The sequence below is a fragment of the Chelonoidis abingdonii genome, chromosome 6 (genome assembly GCF_003597395.2).
Source record: "Chelonoidis abingdonii isolate Lonesome George chromosome 6, CheloAbing_2.0, whole genome shotgun sequence".
Lineage (NCBI taxonomy): Eukaryota > Metazoa > Chordata > Testudines > Testudinidae > Chelonoidis > Chelonoidis abingdonii.
The window spans coordinates 22,579,748-22,597,037 of record NC_133774.1 but is presented as its reverse complement, the minus strand read 5'-3'; the positions used below and the strand labels follow the sequence as shown (position 1 = coordinate 22,597,037).

Sequence of the window (17,290 nt, the reverse complement as noted above, 5' to 3'; positions counted from 1 at the left end):
CTGATCTGCTGGAGTGTGCAGCCCCCGCCCCTAGAGCACTGCTTTACCGCGTTATATCCGAATTCGTATTATATTGGATCACATTTATATAGGTGTAGAGGTGTATAACACTTTAAATTCACACTAACTTATCCTAAAATAGCTTCCCCATGTAGACAAGCCCTCAGTCTCTGTCCTTCAGTTTCCCCATCTGTAAAAATGGGGATAATAGCACTTTCCTACCTTAAAGGAGTATTGTGAATCACAGAATCAAAGAAAGGTAAAGCTGGAAGGGCCCTCGATAACTCACCAAGTCTAGCCCCAGCACTGAGCAGGACCAAGTAAACCTAGATCATCCTTGACAAGTGTTTGTCTAACTTGTTTTTAAGAAACCTCCAATGATGGGGAGGGATAGCTCAGCGGTTTGAGCATTGGCCTGCTAAACCCAAAGTTGTGAGTTCAATCCTTGAGGGGGCCATTTAGGGATCTGAGGCAAAAATCTGTCTGAGGATTGCTCCTGCTTTGAGCAGGGTGTTGGATTAGATGACTTCCTGATGTCCCTTCCAACCCTGATATTCTATGGGTATTGCACAACCTCCCTTGGAAACCTATTCCGGAGCTTAACTAACCTTATAATTAGAAAGTTTTTCTTAATATCTAATCTAAATCTCCTTTCTGTTGATTACTTCTTGATCTATCTTCAGTGGATCTGAAAAACAATTGATTCCTCTGTTCTTTACAACAGCCCTTAACATACTCAGTCTTTTCTAAAGACTAAATATATCCATTATTTTAATCTTTTCTCATAGGTTAGGTTTTCTAACCCTTTTATCATTTCTGTTGCTTTCTGGACTCTCTCAAATTTGTCCACATTTTTCCTAAAGTGTAGCACCCAGAATTGGTCACAGGACTCCAGCTGAGGCCTCACAAGTGCTGAGTACAGCAGGACTATTACTTGCCGTGTTTTACTTACACCACTTTTGTTAATACTCAGAATAATGTTAGCCTTTTCACAACTGCATCATATTGTGACCCACTATAACCCCAGATCCTTTTCAACAGAACTATCACCTAGCAGTTATTCTCCATTTTGTAGTTGTGCACTTGATTTGTCCTTCCTAAGTGAAATACTTTGCACTTGTGTTGATTTCAGACCAATTCTCCAATTTGTCAAAGTCATACTGAATTCTAATCCTTTCCTCCAAAGTGCTTGTGACCTCTCAACTTGGTGTCATCTATAAATTTTATAAGCACACTCTCACTCTTCACTCTATTATCCAAGCCCTTAATAAAAATGCTGAATAGTACCAGACCCAGGATGGACCCCGGCAGGATCCTAGTTTGACAGGAAACAAACAGTTAATAACTAGTCTTTAAGCATGGCCTTTCAACCAGTGGCACATCCACTTTATAATAATTTCATCTAGACCACATTTTCCTAATGAGGCTGTTATGTGGGACTGTATCAAAAGCTTTACTAAAAATCAAGATATAATCACATCTAGTGCTTCCCCCCCCCGTTCAGTAAACCAGTAACCCTGTCAAAAAAGGAACTGAGATTTGTTAGATAGGATTTGTTTTTGACAAATCTATGCTGGCTATTCCTTACAACTCTATTATCCTCTAGGTGATTACAAAGTAGACACATTAAAGGTTTGTGAGACACTCAGATACAGCCGTAATCGGAACCTTATAATTACTTAAGTAAATCATTTAATTTTCAAATGTAAATTTTGAAAAAAAATTAAAAAAAAAAGTCAATACTTCTACAGAAAAACTGGAACAAACTCAAGGATTAAAAAAATGTTCTGAGTTTTCAAATATTTCCACAAATTTCTTTTAAATCAGCTCCAGTTGTCACTAACATTTTAATATGCAAGAAAACCAAGTTCTGTGGAGATATTACAGTAACACTAACAAGTTCTGAGAAAACATTCAAAATTTAGTTTGTTTTCCTATAAAGGTTTATAATTTTACCTTGAAGTAAATATTTTAGCATAATACAATTACCCTCTTACTATAAGAGAATTTAAGATGTATAATTTTTGCACTACTTTGTAAAAGATTACAAATGGGTTTTATTGCTTCATGAACTTCCTTTGAAAGATGAAATGCATAAGTCTTAAAGTGTGGTTTTACCCTGAAAAGTGGCTAAAACTGCTGTGTCATTATTTCTGTTTGTCATCTTTCACTGATTTCTACATAGTTTACAAGTAAAAAGATGATTTGACCCTAAGTGTCAGTTCTGAATAAACTCAAACTCAACATTGAACAAATTCAGATTGCCTTGCCTACATTGCCATGGGAAAAGAATTTTAGGCAGCAAATACCTCTGCCTGACTCACTGAGGTTACAGAAGACTGAGAAGTATTATTGCACACAGTCTGCCAGTTAAGCCCTTGTCCTTCCTGGATAGGGAGCAAATAAACCAAGGGGCACTTGAGAAGGAAGTTTCTTCTCTGGATTTGGTTTGTTGATTTTACTACAGAACTCCAGGAGACAGAATGGGCATAAATGAATGACACAGGGAAGGAAGATCTTGTTTGGATTTTTGTTATCCCAAAAGGGGAGGGTTCATATTTTTTTTTGTTTAGCTGGGGGGAAACTGAGACAGCAGGCATATAAGCCATTGTTGGAGGCACATGTAGCAATATTCTATACATGTGAAGATGATGGTCTGTCCATTTTCTTGAGTATTACCACCAGTAAGAAGATTCTTCAAACAAAATTCTGCCCTCAGTTATACCTGTGCAACTCCATTGTCTTCATTGCACAGGTGCATCACTTTCAAAGAGACTACCCTATAGCATTAATAGTTAACAGGTTATTCAGATGTGTAAGTTCAAGAAAAATGTGCTTAGGGTGAAACTAAGCTGAGAAAGAAAAGTCTATAGCAACACCCATGATAATTAACAGAGACAGCTACTCAGTTGTGACATTAAATGATCCCGTCACCAATTTTAAAAAAAGAAACATACACAACATTCAAGTAAATTTGTGCAATCAGCCTTGCTTGGATCATAAGATCAAACTGAGGGAATTACCAGTACATTTTAACCTAAAGTTCAGGGCCAATCCAAGTTTCTAAGAATAAAAACCTGGATAATCATCAGGAGTTATTTTTTCTTTAAAACACAACAACAGAACCCAAACCCAGGAAAATTCTACTATTTATAAAAGCTGTTTGTTAGAATCAGTCTTAACATTTGCTTTGTCTTTATCAAAACCTTGGGGTCTGAATTATCAGGGTCACTCTAAGACAGCACATGTAGCCACATAACCCTTAGTTAAACAAGATAGATGAGGTTACACCTTTTTGATAGATTGTAGTGTCCTCACTCTAGAATGAACTACATATTGTCATAGGCTGGCCCATCAGCAGAGCTGAGAGTGGGTCCTGGAAAGTCGTACCAATTTGGGTGTCCTGCTGAGTCACCAACATAGGGATAGATTCACTGTGCCTTCGTCTGATTCAGGTCCAACGCCACAACTGAGAGGAAGTGATTTACAACCATGAGATGCAATAGGGATCAGGTTGCTAAAGCTGAAACTGCTCTTCCCAGACTTCAAGAGCTTTTCTTCACTACATACTTAACTAAAGTGTTGCCCCATTTTGACTTGTGTACACACCCAACATCCCTGCTTTAAGGCCTGGTCTACACTACAAAGTTTTGCCAGCACAGATATGGGCTGAGAACATGGGGGGATGGGGAAAGCGGGTGAGAGAAAGGACGGGTGCATGGCAGGGAACAACAACCCACACACTTCAGCCAGCTACACCAGCAAAACCCCAACGTAGATGCAACTACAGCTCTGTTGTCAGAAGCACTGTTCTGTCAGCAGTGTTATTAGGGGTGAAGGTGTAGCTATGTCAGCAGATGAAGTCCTTCCAGCTTATGCCACATCTCTATTAGCAGGGTCTGCCAGAACTGCTATGCTGGCACAGCCATACCAGCAAGGGATCTGTAGTGTGGACCGGTGGTTCTCAACCTTTCTGGACTACTGTACCCCTTTCAGGAATCTGATTTGTCTTGTATACCCCAAGTTTCACCTCACTTAAAAACTACTTGCTTACAAAAATCAGATACATAAAGTGTGTCAGCACACTATTACTGAAAAACTGGTTACTTTCTCATTTTGTCTGTATGAAATTTTGGTTTGTACTGACTTCGCTAGTACTTTTTATGTAGCCATTTGTAAAACTAGGCAAATATCTAAATGAGTTGATGCACCCCCAGAAGACTTCGGTGTACATTGGTTGAGAACCACTGGTGTAGACAATGGCCTGAATGTGGTGGTGCATTAAACTTGAGTCGGCTCGCCTAAGAGAAGACACAGGCAAAAGCTCAAGTGAGCACAGCACCTCAGCTGCTCACATGACCATTCTGAAGAGTGGACACAGGCTAGCAGTGCTTGAGTGCCATGATTCCCCCCATTGGCCCAGAAAGGACAGACATGTTCTTGCACATTATACTGCAGACCAATTCATAGCGCAGCTCAGATTACTACAGCGCTAAGACACATTGGATATGTCCCCAGAAGTCTTAGTGCTACCCACAAGTATGTGCAGGACATAGCAACTCAAGTGTTATTTTGCAGAGCAGCCACTCTCAATCGAGCTAGGTTAACTAAAGGGCTGTAACTTTAACGTAGGTAACTTGAGTTCTCTTTAGTGAAGACATATCCTGACTGAGACCAACACAGGGCTGGCTGAGAACAGTGTATCAGCATCATCTAGATGACACTGCTGCCAATGTCTAATAATGACTTTATTAAAATAAATTCTATTAAGGATTTATGTGATAAAGGATGCTGATGAACAGGAACAGATGTCACCCTATCCAAAGAGTCCCCCTTAGTCATTTATCAAGTTGTCAGATGTGACATCTTTTGGGACAGGATAAGGCAACTTTTCTTTATTGCTTATTAGTCCCAATGCTAGGAGTAGACTCTTGATCTTGTCCACTACAAAAAAAAAAAAAAAGGATCTCAGTCGTCATCAGGGGAAATCCCAAAGGGACAGGACATCCTTGCAAACTGAGCACCACCCAAATTGATCTCTGGCAAAGCATTTAAAGTGGTGTGGTTGTATATTCAGTTCATGTCCATCACTGGCTAACTTGTCATGCCAACTATGCTTTTGACACCTACGATCATCACCTGGCTAGCAGCATTCCTTGACACACACTTTGGAATTTCTTGATCTTCCATTCTAATATGTCCCTAACAAAAAAGCCACTGAAACCAAACCAGTGCTGACAGACGTGGTTGCTAGCTTTGGCTTGGAACATCCTTATTTCTAATTTTGTCCTGCCACTCAATATAAAGCAGTGGACAAAGACATGAATCAAAAACATTAATCTGATGTTCTTCCAGCTTTCCTCGTCACCCATATTTCATTGTCAAAATACAGAGTTGGTGTAACTGGTTCTACAGACCCAAAGCTTTGCAGCAAGCCTGACATCACAATGTTTCAACAGAGGCCACCGAAGGGCCGAAACATAGCAGCAGATGCTGCTGCTATACAAGTATCTATATCTTTCAAGCATCCTCCAGCACTGTCTATGACACTGCACCCAAATATCTGACAGCTGCTACCTGCTCAATGTTCTGTCCAGAAAGGTTAATATTGAGCTGGTTGTAATATGGAAGAGGCTGCCTGATAATGGGAGGAGGGATAGCTCAGTGGTTTGAACACTGGCCTGCTAAACCCAGGGTTGAGAGTTCAGTCCTTGAGGGGGCTGCTTAGGGATCTGGGGCAAAATCAGTACGTGGTCCTGCTAGTGAAGGCAGAGGGCTGGACTCAATGACCTTTCAGGATCCCTTCCAGTTGTATGAGATAGGTATATCTCCATATATAGACTTAGTTTTATCTGGATTAATAACCAAACCAATGCATGCTGCTTCTTGGCTGACCAGACTGACCATAAACTGCAGCAATTTTCCAAACTGAGCCAGAAAGACATGGTCATTAAAGATCTCAAAGCAAACTGGCATTCAGCTCACTTCCACCTCCTCAAAACTTATCCATCAACACTAGTATTGAACAATGACGATGACAAAACAAAGCCTTGCCACACTCCTATGGGGATAGGAAACCCAACTGACTCAAATACAGCTTTCTGTTCCATTATAAAGATCTTCTATCAATAAATTTATCTTCCCAGGAACGCTTTTAGAATATCTATGCAGCAATAAAAAACCTGTGGCACTGAGGCTCAGAGGCCAGACTGTGGGGCTAAAATATACAACACAGATGTTAGGGGTCAAGCTGGAATCCAGGCTCTGAGACCTGCCCCCTTCATGGGGTTTCAGAGTCCAGGCTCTAACTCAAGCCTAAACATCTACAACACTGCAGTTTTTAGCCCCACAGCCTGAGCCAGCTGACCCAGGCCAGCCATGGCCATACTGTGGGTCTTTTATTGCACTGTAAATGTACCTCAAGTCTAATCAGATCCCAAACAGATCTCCTGGACATTACAAACAGATCCAGCTTCTTTGCATCCTGCTCAAAGGAGGCAAAATATCAAAGGAAGTACTGGTCCTCGACCATAGGAAGGTCTAACTCCAACAACCATATACCTTACTAAATTGCCTGATTGTTATCTTAAGTGCATATCCCTAACAAGATAAGGCACATTAAGATTTCAATTCCTGTCTGCACATGACTGTACGTCTTAGGGCCTACAGTGAGTAATCTACAGAAAGGAATGCATGGACCATCTTAATTTCTTTAACATCCTCCTCAGGCATACTCATTCCTTACACACACAATGAGTTGTTTCTCTGGTTACTGTTATTGCGGAGCATGACCGGATCATTGTTTATGTTCCCACAATCATAACCTAGAGGATGAGATTTCTCCTTCCTTCCTTGTGCACCCAAAACAGAAGCAAAACCCCCCATGTTTTCATCTGTTCATTACTTTACACTTTCTTTCACTCAGACCAGGTCTATACTAGAAAAAGTTTGCTGCTATAGCTATACTGGCAAACCCTCCTAGTATGGATGCAGCTTATACCATCAAAAATGTGATTTTGCCAATATAGCTTTTACAGATTCAGTAAGCAAAACAAGGTATACTGGCAAAAGCACTTTATGTTGGTATAACTACACTTAGAATCATAAGGACAGAAGGGACTGCAAGAGTCATCTAGTCTAATCCTTTGCCAAGATGCAGGATTTATTGTGTCTACAACATCCAAGCCATCCTTTTGAAAACCTCCAGTGAAGAACCTTCCACAACCTCCTGAGGCAGTCTGTTCCATTGTCTCACTGTTCTTACACTCAGGAAGTTTTTCCCGAGATTTTATCTAAATCTGCTGTGCTGTAGTTTGAACCCATTGCCTCTTGTCCTGCCCTCTGTGGCAAAAGAGAACAACTTTTCTCCATCTTTTTTATGGCAGCCTTTCAAGTATTTGAAGACTGCTATCATATCCCCCTTAATCTCCTCTTTTCCAAACTAGCCTTCAGCCTTTGCTCATATGCCTTGCATTTCATCCCTTTAATCATCTTTATCGCTGGCCTCTGGATCCTTTCCAGTTTCTCTACATCCTTTCTATACACTGGTGACCAACACTGGACACCATACTCCAGCTGAGGCCTAACCAGTGCCAACTAGAGCGGTACAGTACTATCACCTGCCATGACTTGCATGCTCTGCATCTGTTAATGCAACCTAAAATTGCGTTTGCTTGTTTTGCAGCAACATTACATTGCTGACTTATGTTGAGGTTGTGATCCACCACAACGCCCACCCAGATCCTTCTCAACAATGCTGCTGCCAACCCAGTTTTCCTCAATTCTGTATTTGTGCATTTGGTTTTTCATCTCTAAGTGTAGCACTTTACATTTGTCTTTGTTGAATTTCATTTTGTTGTCTACAGCCCAGTTCTCCAATTTATCAAGATCCCTCTAAATTTTAGCAGGCCCAAAATAGATCCCTGTGGAACCCAACTTGAGACCTCTCTCCAATCTGACGTCATTCCATTAATAGTTATGCTTTGTTTGTGGTTGTTTAACCAATTATGTATCCACTTAATGGTACTTCTGTCAAGCCCACATTTCTGCACTTACACTAGGGATTTTCCCAGTATAGAAATGTTGCCCCATCTCCCCAAATCACTTCCATACCTGACATTGCTATACTTACAAAAGTCTTGAGTGTAGACCCGGCCTTAGCAGGTTTACACAGATTCACTTTCATTTAGGCTGTCACGAAAATTCATAATACCTTTGAATGCTTCACATTACTCTCCTTTTACACAAAGCAACACATTGCAGTTCTAATACTGATCTTGGCAAAAGCAATAATTCAATTGTAAAAATGTAGGCACAGTGAATCTAAAACACTACTGTTATTCCCACATAGCCTATTTAAGAAACAGAAAAGGATAACTAATTAACTAGATTAATTTTTCCTAAAACAACAATTCCTGTATGAATTCTTCACAGATTTAAAGTTTCAAACTATAAAAGATAATGTTAGGGGGCCAATTTATAGAACAAAACAGAATTTGGCCATGTGTTTTTGGAATACATTACAGGTAGTAATGAAAAACATATTTATTCTCATAAATGAAGGACAAGGAGTACAAAACTCACCTATGATTCTGACTATTGCTCTTATACATGCATTAACTTTTTCTGTTTGTGAAATCTCAGTTACTATCTAGAATTCATAATGAGACATTATCAAAACACAGAAAAAGTCTAGATTCAGCAAAATGACTGCTCAATTGTAGTCTCCCTCATAGATTTGCTATTTTAACACACAAGAATTCTGTTGAAATTTATCATTTGCATAGCATCTAGGAACCCAAATTAAGGATTACCACCTCGTTTTGTTAGCCTTGTTTTGTGTAATAAAGGACAGCTGCAAATAATGAGGTCTTCGACCTCAGTAATAAGTTTACTCAGGTTATGCCTACACTTCAGCTGCACAGCTACCGCATGGTGGCCATGCTGCTGTAGTGCCATAGTTTAAATGCTTCCTACATCAATGGAAGGGGTTTTTCTATCAGTGCAGTTAATCCACCTCTCTGAAAGGCAATAGCTAGGTTGATAGAAGTCTTAGGCCTTACCTATACTATGGGCAAAGGCCCGCCGACAGCAATTCTGGGCCCCAGGGCCAGGGCCATCCTGGGGGGCTTGGGGCAGAAGTGATGAACCCATCACTTTTGGGACTGCCTGTCACTTATAGGACAGACTGCACTGGCCTATCACGTCAACCCATGGGGCCCCCCAAAGCACAGGGCCTGGAGAGGTTGGGCGTGCCTAGGAGCCCTGCAGCCTGCTCAGGAATTTTAAAAGTGCCTGGGGCTCCCGGCTGCTGCTACTGCGGTGGCAGCAGTGGCTGGGCGCCCCCGGGCAATTGCCTCACCCCTCCCGGCCTGTATGGGCACTACGCCTCTATAGCATAGATGCTTCCTACATTGACAGAAGGGTTTTTCCATTGATATAAGTAATCCACCTTCCCATGCAGCAGTTTGGTTGAGTGAAGAATTTTTCCACTGACTTAACCAAGTCTACAATGGGGGGGTTAAGTCGGCTTAACTAAGGCACTCAGGAGTGTGAATTTTTCACACCCCTGAGCAACCCAGTTAGGGTGATCCAAATTTTAAGTGTAGACTAGTGACAGTTCTGTTGATACACAAGACAGAAAAGAATCCACTCTTCCAGACTTCTGTGTGGTCCTGGCTGCAGAACTTACAGTAGTACAAACACAACCACATCCACCACCTTACTTTTTAAATAACTAAGTAAGCAAACAATCTGCCTTCCCTCCCAAATATACCTATTGTCTTCACAACAGACTCTTCTGTTCTGCCCATCTGTTCCTAACGCTATTCTGGATTCTTACATAGCATTGCTAGCTTTTACCTATAAATTCTTCTACCCACTATTGGACCCTTCACCCCAGTGAGTTTCCAGCATAATGCATATAGATGGTGAATTTAGGAATGAAAATTAACCTGGAGGACTGAGACACTGAAGAGCCTCTGTGTGTTCCAGGGCCTGTAAGAATTCCACCAGTTCCACCACAGTGCAACCCCTTTCACCCATTAGTCTCAGGAGACTCCAACTGGGGCTTCCTTCTGGCTCCAGTACTTTGAGAGAACATTGTTCCAACTCCAGAGAACTGCAAAAATTAAAATAAAACAAATATGTCAAGTGCATTTGTATGAATGCCAAGTGATCAATTAAAAATGGAGAAAGAGAAACCTGAGCTCTGTACTATACGCATACCTAATTTTGCCCTCAATGAGATTGCCTTGTAAGGAAATATTGATAAAACTGAATATATGAAAGTAAATATTAATTTTTGCAGGGGAAATTACTGATAAGAATCTGGTGTTCATTACTACAAATACAAGATCTTCCTAATGTACACGTCTGACTCCCATTAAGCCGTGGATTTATACACATGAATCTAGCAGAGATTATTGTACTAATGTGAGGTATTTCCCAGTTCTATATTATATTGTTTTCTAGAAGTATATAAAGTATCTTACACATATGCAGCATCTCAGGTCAAAAGGATTTCAGGACTCATGACAACTGTATACAAATCATACACCACCACTGTAGTTAAGCTGCCTGAAATGAAGGTGAACTGCACGCCACATGGAGGATATTTGTGTGAATGGCAATTCTACCCAATACACTGGGTAAACTCCTACACTTGTAAGTAGGACTTCTGTTTTCACTGTCTCTTCTGGAAAACCAAATACCTTTGCAAAAACCTTTCCATTTAAAGGGTGCCTATTTCAGAAGCAATAAACAATGAGTCACCAATAGCAGGATTTAAACTGTGGTTCCAGGAAGACACTATTTCATAGATTCAAGGACTGGAAGGGACCTCGAGAGGTCATCGAGTCCAGTCCCCTGCCCTCATGGCAGGACCAAATACTGTCTAGACCATCCCTAATAGACATTTATCTAACCTACTCTTAAATATTTCCAGAGATGGAGATTCTACAACCTCCCTAGGCAATTTATTCCAGATATGATGCTTTCATCACTGATGTACTGCTATAGTGCAAGAAAGATTAAATATTAGACATTTGCCTAGTGGGTCTTGCCCATGTGCCCCGGATTTGGGTCAGGAAGGAATTTCACCCTTGGTCAGATTGGCTGAGACGATGGGTGGGGGTCTGAGGGTTTGCCTTCCTCTGCAGCATGGGTCACTTGGAGGTTTAAACTAGTGCAAATGGTGAATGCTCTATAACTTTAAGTCTTTAAACCATGATTTAAGGACTTCACTAACTCAACCAGAAGTTAGGGGTCTATTTCAGGAGTGGGTGAGGTTCTGTGGCCTGCAATGTGCAGAAGGTCAGACTAGATTATCACAAAGGTCCCTTCTGACCTTAAACTCGATGAATCTACACTTCAGTGCCAATCTGTAATTTCAGATGTAGAGATCCATGCATTAAAACTTCAGTCTTAAGCCTTCAGAGCTTCTAATCACAGAACTAAGTATTATAACCTTTTCTGGATAGTCTCAACGTGTGAAGAATTAGGAAAGGATCAAAGTTTTGGAAAAACATGAAGTCATATGTCACCACAAGAAAGGTCTGTTTAGAACCCCTTTATTTAATTACCATGTACTTGCTACAGATTGATGGGAAAGGGTTTTTATACTCTTGGGGAAAAAAGGACACTAATATAATGCAAGATTCAATAAACTTCAGCAGCAGAGGAGTGTGAACACATCCTGGAGGGAAGAATACAAAACAGACCAATTTGTATGAGTATATTTTTTCGCTTGCAACAATTTTCATGTTTGTCTTCCTGTTGTCTCTGTAAAAACAGGAGAGATACCACTTAAGACTGTAGGGTTACTTATTCTGCAAAGCAGATACATCATTAAACTTCTTTGCCAAACTGCAAAGGCATAATAGAGAATAATTCATCTACCTTACAGAATAAGAACAGGGGGCATTTTAGCCACAAGAATGAAACCAATAAGACAGTGCATCCCATCACAACAGATCATCACCACATGTTGCATACACCAAATCTGTTGCTCACATGGTCCACTTGCCCCAAATTGGCTTATGTCTCTGTGTCAAGTCTTGCATGGATCCTTAAATTGTTCCCTGTAGCAGCTGCCCACCCTTGCACTCAGCTAGGAACCTACTGAGAATCTGCACCTGTCACTGCTAAAGCACCCCAAGTGTGCATGCCAGGCACTCCTTGCCTGAGCATTCATCAGAGCATGCTGTGGCTTTCTCACTACATGCTCTAAAGTCTCTTCCTTGAGGTGACATTGCCCCAGCAGCAGGTCTCCCACTGCTTGTGCCAGGGCCCCCAGAGATACCCTCACCTGACCCTCCTGTGGCTTTCCCACTGCCTGTGCTAGGGCCCCCAGCCATACCCTCCCCTGACACCCCAGGGCTTTCCCACTGCTTGTGGGAGAGTTCGCAGCCACACCCTCACCTGACCCCCATGGCTCTCCCCTCCCTGTGCCAGGCTCCCAGCCACCCGTCATAAACATATAGCTACAGGTAGTATAAAATACCTCTTTACCCTGCAAAGGGTTAATTTCTCTTTTACCTGTAAAGCATTAAGAAGCTCAGATAACCTGGGTGACTCCTGACCAAGAGGATCAATAAGGGGAGAAGATAATGTCAAACCTATGGGGGAAGGTTTTGGTCTGTCTCTCTCGGAGCCAGCCAGGAAACAGGGCAGGGGAAAATACTATATCTGAACTAAGCATCTAGTCTTGCCGAAAAAGTAAGTAAGAGCAGAAAATAAATGTGTTCGATTATCTTTTGTTTTAGCTTTTGAATTTTCCCTGTGCTAAGAGGGAGGTTTATCCCTATTTTTGTAACTTTAAGGTTTTGCCTAGAGGGGAAATCCTCTGTGTTTTAAATCTTTTTGTTACCCTGTAAAGTTATCTTCCATCCTAATTTTACAGAGATGATTCTTTTACCTTTTCTTTAATTAAAATTCTTCTTTTAAGAACTTGTTCTTAAAATCCAAGTGTTTGGGTCTGTGTTCACCTGTACTAATTGGTGAGGGTATTATTCTCAAGCCTCTCCAGGAAAGGGGGTGTAGGGGCTTCGGGATATATTCGGGGAAAGTAGAGCTTCAGGAGGCCCTCCCTGAATGTTTGTTTAAATCACCTGGTGGCGGAAGTGATACTAAGGCAAGGAAACAAATTTGTGCCTTCCTTGGTGAAGTTTTAACCTGAGCTGGTAAAAATAAGCTTCAGGGGTCTTTCATGCAGGTCCCCACATCTGTACCCCCCCCCCCGAGTTCTGAGTGGGGAAGGAATCCTAACCCACCCCTTCACCTGACCCCCAGGGGCGCTCCCCTCCCTGTGCCAGGACCCCCAGCCACAGCCTCACCTGACCCCCCCAGGGGCTCTCCCACCGTCTGTGCCAGGACCCCCAGCCTCACCTGACCCCACTACATGCATCCCATGAAGTGGGTATTCACCCACGACAGCTCATGCTCCAAAACGTCTGTTAGTCTATAAGGTGCCACAGGACTCTTCGCTGCTTTTACAGATCCAGACTAACATGGCTACCCCTCCGATACCTGACCCCCAGGGGCCCTCCCACTCCCCGTGCCAGGCTCCCGCCGGCTGCTCGTTTCACCTGAGTTTGCCCCATGTGCCTCTCCCCGGTCCGGCGCCAAACCCACCGTCCCGACTCGCCCGGCTCCCCCGCGCCAGGCACCCCACCGCTCCTGCCTGCCGCTGCCCTCACCTCAGCTTGACTCTGCCGTGGCTCCCGGCTCGCTGCGCCAAGTCTCTCCAGCCCCTGCCCGGAGCTGCGCGGTCCAGCACGCCACTGAGCCGCCGCAGCAGCGGCTCCCCGAGCCGGTTAAGGGGCAGCGAGCCCGGCGGGGCCGCGGGCGAGACCGACATAGTGAGGAGCAGACACCCCAACAAGCAGCCCCGGGAACGCTTTGAACCTCCCCAGCGCTTTAAGCTCCGGGAACGGAGCGGAGGCGGCGCCTGCACCCGGAAGAAGGGAGCCGGGGTTTCCCGCCTGAGCAACAACCGCCGGACGGACAGGGAGCGGCTGGGTCTCCTCTATAGCCGCCCGCCGCGACGCCCTGGTTCCTTGGGCCAGTCCCTCTCCTCACTTAAACCTGCCCGGGCTGAGGCTCCTCATTACTCTGTCAGTCCCTTCGGTTCTGTACCCCAGACCCCCACACACCTTGGTGCCTGAGCCTGAAGCGCCCCCATATCTATGCCAGCCCTTCCCAGTGCTGCCCCTATTAGAGTCTGATCCTACCGTGGTTCTCCCTTGTCGTCCCCCACCCCATCTAACCTCAGCTTGATCGTGCTGTTCCCTCCACTCCCCATGCCAGCCCTGCCTCAGCACTTGCCCTCATCTCCCTTTCCCTGCATGACTACCTGGTCTCTGTGCCAAACCTCCTTATCGTGATCCTCACCCAGCTGTGCCTCCCACATATACTAGGCCAGCTCCCCACAGTCTCACCATGCCATGACTGCCCCACTCTTTCAACCTGTCCTGGCCTGTCCCTTACTAAAGCATCATCCTGCTGTGGCTCCTCCACAACCACTCACCTCAGTTCAGCCAGACTCTAGACTGGCTTCCCACTCACTGTACCCATCCATTTCACCTCAGCCTGAGCCTGCTACAGGGCCTTGCTCACCTCCAGGTCCCAACCCCTCTCACTACTACACAGGCCAGCAAGTTGCTAAATTGTTGTAGTAGCTAATTAGTAGTCAGAGACCCTCTCCCCCAGATGGAGTAATGATCATTAGACTGATAGTTGGGAATGACTGGCATAACTCAGGCCAAGCTCCGGGGAGAGCTTTGAAACTCCCATACCTACCAACAGGGAACAGTGCCTACATCTGGGTGAAACATACATAAATATGTATTTGGAAGTTTTTTGATTCTAGAAACATTGGGCTGTAATTTCAATCTGTGAATGAAAACTTCAGCTATTCTAACAAGTTAAAGGGAAGTAATGAAACCATCAAGGTTTTTGTTATGCTCATTAGGAAACAACAAAAGCCTAGAAGCAAATGTTGAGGGTGGGAGGTAGGCACAGATGCATCTATGTCCCCATTCCTGCTCTGCTTAGGCCTGCTGCAAATAGAAGCAGCTACTGGCCCTGCCCTTTGTCATGATGAAGTTGATGGTACCTAGACATGGGGCTAGGCTTTGGTATGAAAAACGAAACAGAAAGAGGAGAGTCAACCTGGTCTAACACAGGAGAAATTAGCTTTATATTTCAGACAATAAACCATTTTCACTACTTAGGCCTCACTTTTATGACAGGTGACTAGCAGTTAAACATGAGTTTAGCCCACGTTAAGTTGAATTCTGGATGCCAGGGGAGACCCACTGGCAGAGGCTGCCCAGAAGATGTGTATCAATATAGATTGCCTGTCATGTGTTTCAATCACTTAAAAATAAATTCTCTGTATTTTACCATCTATTTCAATCAATTGCCAAGTTTTCAAACTTGTATGCCTAAAGTTAGTCACCTAAATAAGTAGCCTGATTTTCAAAGATCCCTAGCAGCACCTGCAGCTCCCATTGACTTTAATTGATATTCAGCACCTATGAAAATCAGACCACCTATTGAGGTGCCTAAATGTGTAGTTAGATCACTAACTGTAGGCACTCAAATTGGATGATTTTAGCCAATACTATGTACTCTGATTCTTATTTGTTCACATTTTGTTTTCCTTGAAACACTACTAATCTGAAAGCAAGATAATTGAATTGTTACATAGCAATATTTTGTTCTTCAATATTACTTTCTATCTCAAGAGCGCAATGTGGTTTATAAGCCACATGGCTCCTCTTTTTAAACCAATGTGACATGTTAAACTGAGGAAAAGACATTACAAATGCTTTGACTTGCTGGTGACATGTAATGATCTACCAGTAAAGCCAGGAATAGAGCACAGGAGCCTTCCCAGTCATGTGCTGTACCAAGGAGACAGTTGAGTATACCCAGCACCTTTATTCCCCTGAAAACCAAACCACTTTTACTTAGATGCCTAAATATATGTTTACAGAGATTTTCAAAGGGAAAAATGGCAACTAAGTGGCTAACTCCCAAATACTGTCAATGGGAGAAAGGGCCCTAATTGCCATTTGTTTCTTTGAAAACCTCGCCTTAGGATGTCTAATTTCAGGTGCCAACCCTGGAATTTTTTGCAGAAGGTGTCCTCAGTTAAAAAATATTTTTAATTTCCAAGCTAACCCTATCATCTGGATATCCAAATGCCTCCATCTGTGTGTCTTGTACCATGCCAAGATCATTGCAGACACTTAACCAATAAATAATTAAAATTGACCCTTTAAAACCCCCTTTGTTAACCTCCAGATTTATGTAAGATTGTGGGAATTTCTCCTGCATGTTGTTTTACTGAATATCGGCTTCTCTCTCCAACTTGATGGTGTTTGTGTTCTCTTTAGCAGTATCATGTGCAGCAATGATCACTTCAAGAAAGAGTGAGCATTATAATAGAGCACCTTTCATAAATAGGAGCAGTGTGCCCATGCCTGTGGCTGGCTGTTGTAGGATGTATAATGCTAGCACTTTAGGTTTTTGTTGGTTTCAGTGCTTTATCACTTCCAGCTGTGCCCTTCATTCCCCCAGTATTCTCCCCCTGTAAAAGAAGCATAAGCAGAACCTCCAGTTTTTAGAGCCTTTTTTCCCTCTTCTAGTGAAGACACCATAGGATAAAATTAAATTAATTAAAGTTAATGTAGCCTCAGCCTGGATTTCATCCATGATGTTAAGGTACACTCATATGCAAATATCTGCTTAGGAGGAGGAGAAGGACTTCATTATACATTGTGGCTAATTACATTCCATATGATTAATATTTGCAGTAGGTTGCTTTCAAAGTTGTTTATTGTGTTATCCCTTCATCTAAAAGTTATTTTTTCTAAATTGTCTATCTTCAGACACCATGCTGTAATACATAGTTAATGAGGAGCAGCATATGAAAGTCTTTACTACCTGACAGCTCCTTGGTGACCTTGAAGTGAGTTTGATATGTCTCAGTCCAGTTTCTATTGAGCAATGATTGACCTGATCACAAAAACAACTGCCCTGGTTGATACTAATTGACACCCTTGATGGTAGTTGTAAGTTCCAGTGAACATTCCCTTTAGACCATGCTTATGGAATAACCAAAAAAAAAGATTATCAGACTCCAGCCTAGGTTTTACACAAAGCTGAGGCATCCTGAGACAGAACTAGCTACATACTTAGCTACCTAGCTTACCTAAGTGCCTGATTTAGGCCTTGTTTATACTACAAATGTCGACATTCAAAAATTGCTATAATAATAATT

General features: G+C 42.7%; 1 protein-coding gene across 2 annotated transcripts in view; it reads right to left on the bottom strand.

The window, feature by feature from the left end:
• Positions 1-13,921, bottom strand: part of MALT1 (MALT1 paracaspase) — an 81,507-nt gene extending 67,586 nt beyond the window's left edge. For both annotated transcript variants that reach the window (XM_032776381.2, XM_032776380.2), the window contains exons 1-2: positions 13,698-13,921; positions 9,954-10,120 (exon numbers count right to left, since the gene is read on the bottom strand). In XM_032776381.2, the coding sequence (XP_032632272.1) occupies positions 9,954-10,120; positions 13,698-13,858 (328 nt within the window). In that variant the 5' untranslated portion in view covers positions 13,859-13,921. The remainder of the gene's footprint in view (positions 1-9,953; positions 10,121-13,697) is intronic.
• Between the last annotated feature and the right edge of the window lie 3,369 nt (positions 13,922-17,290).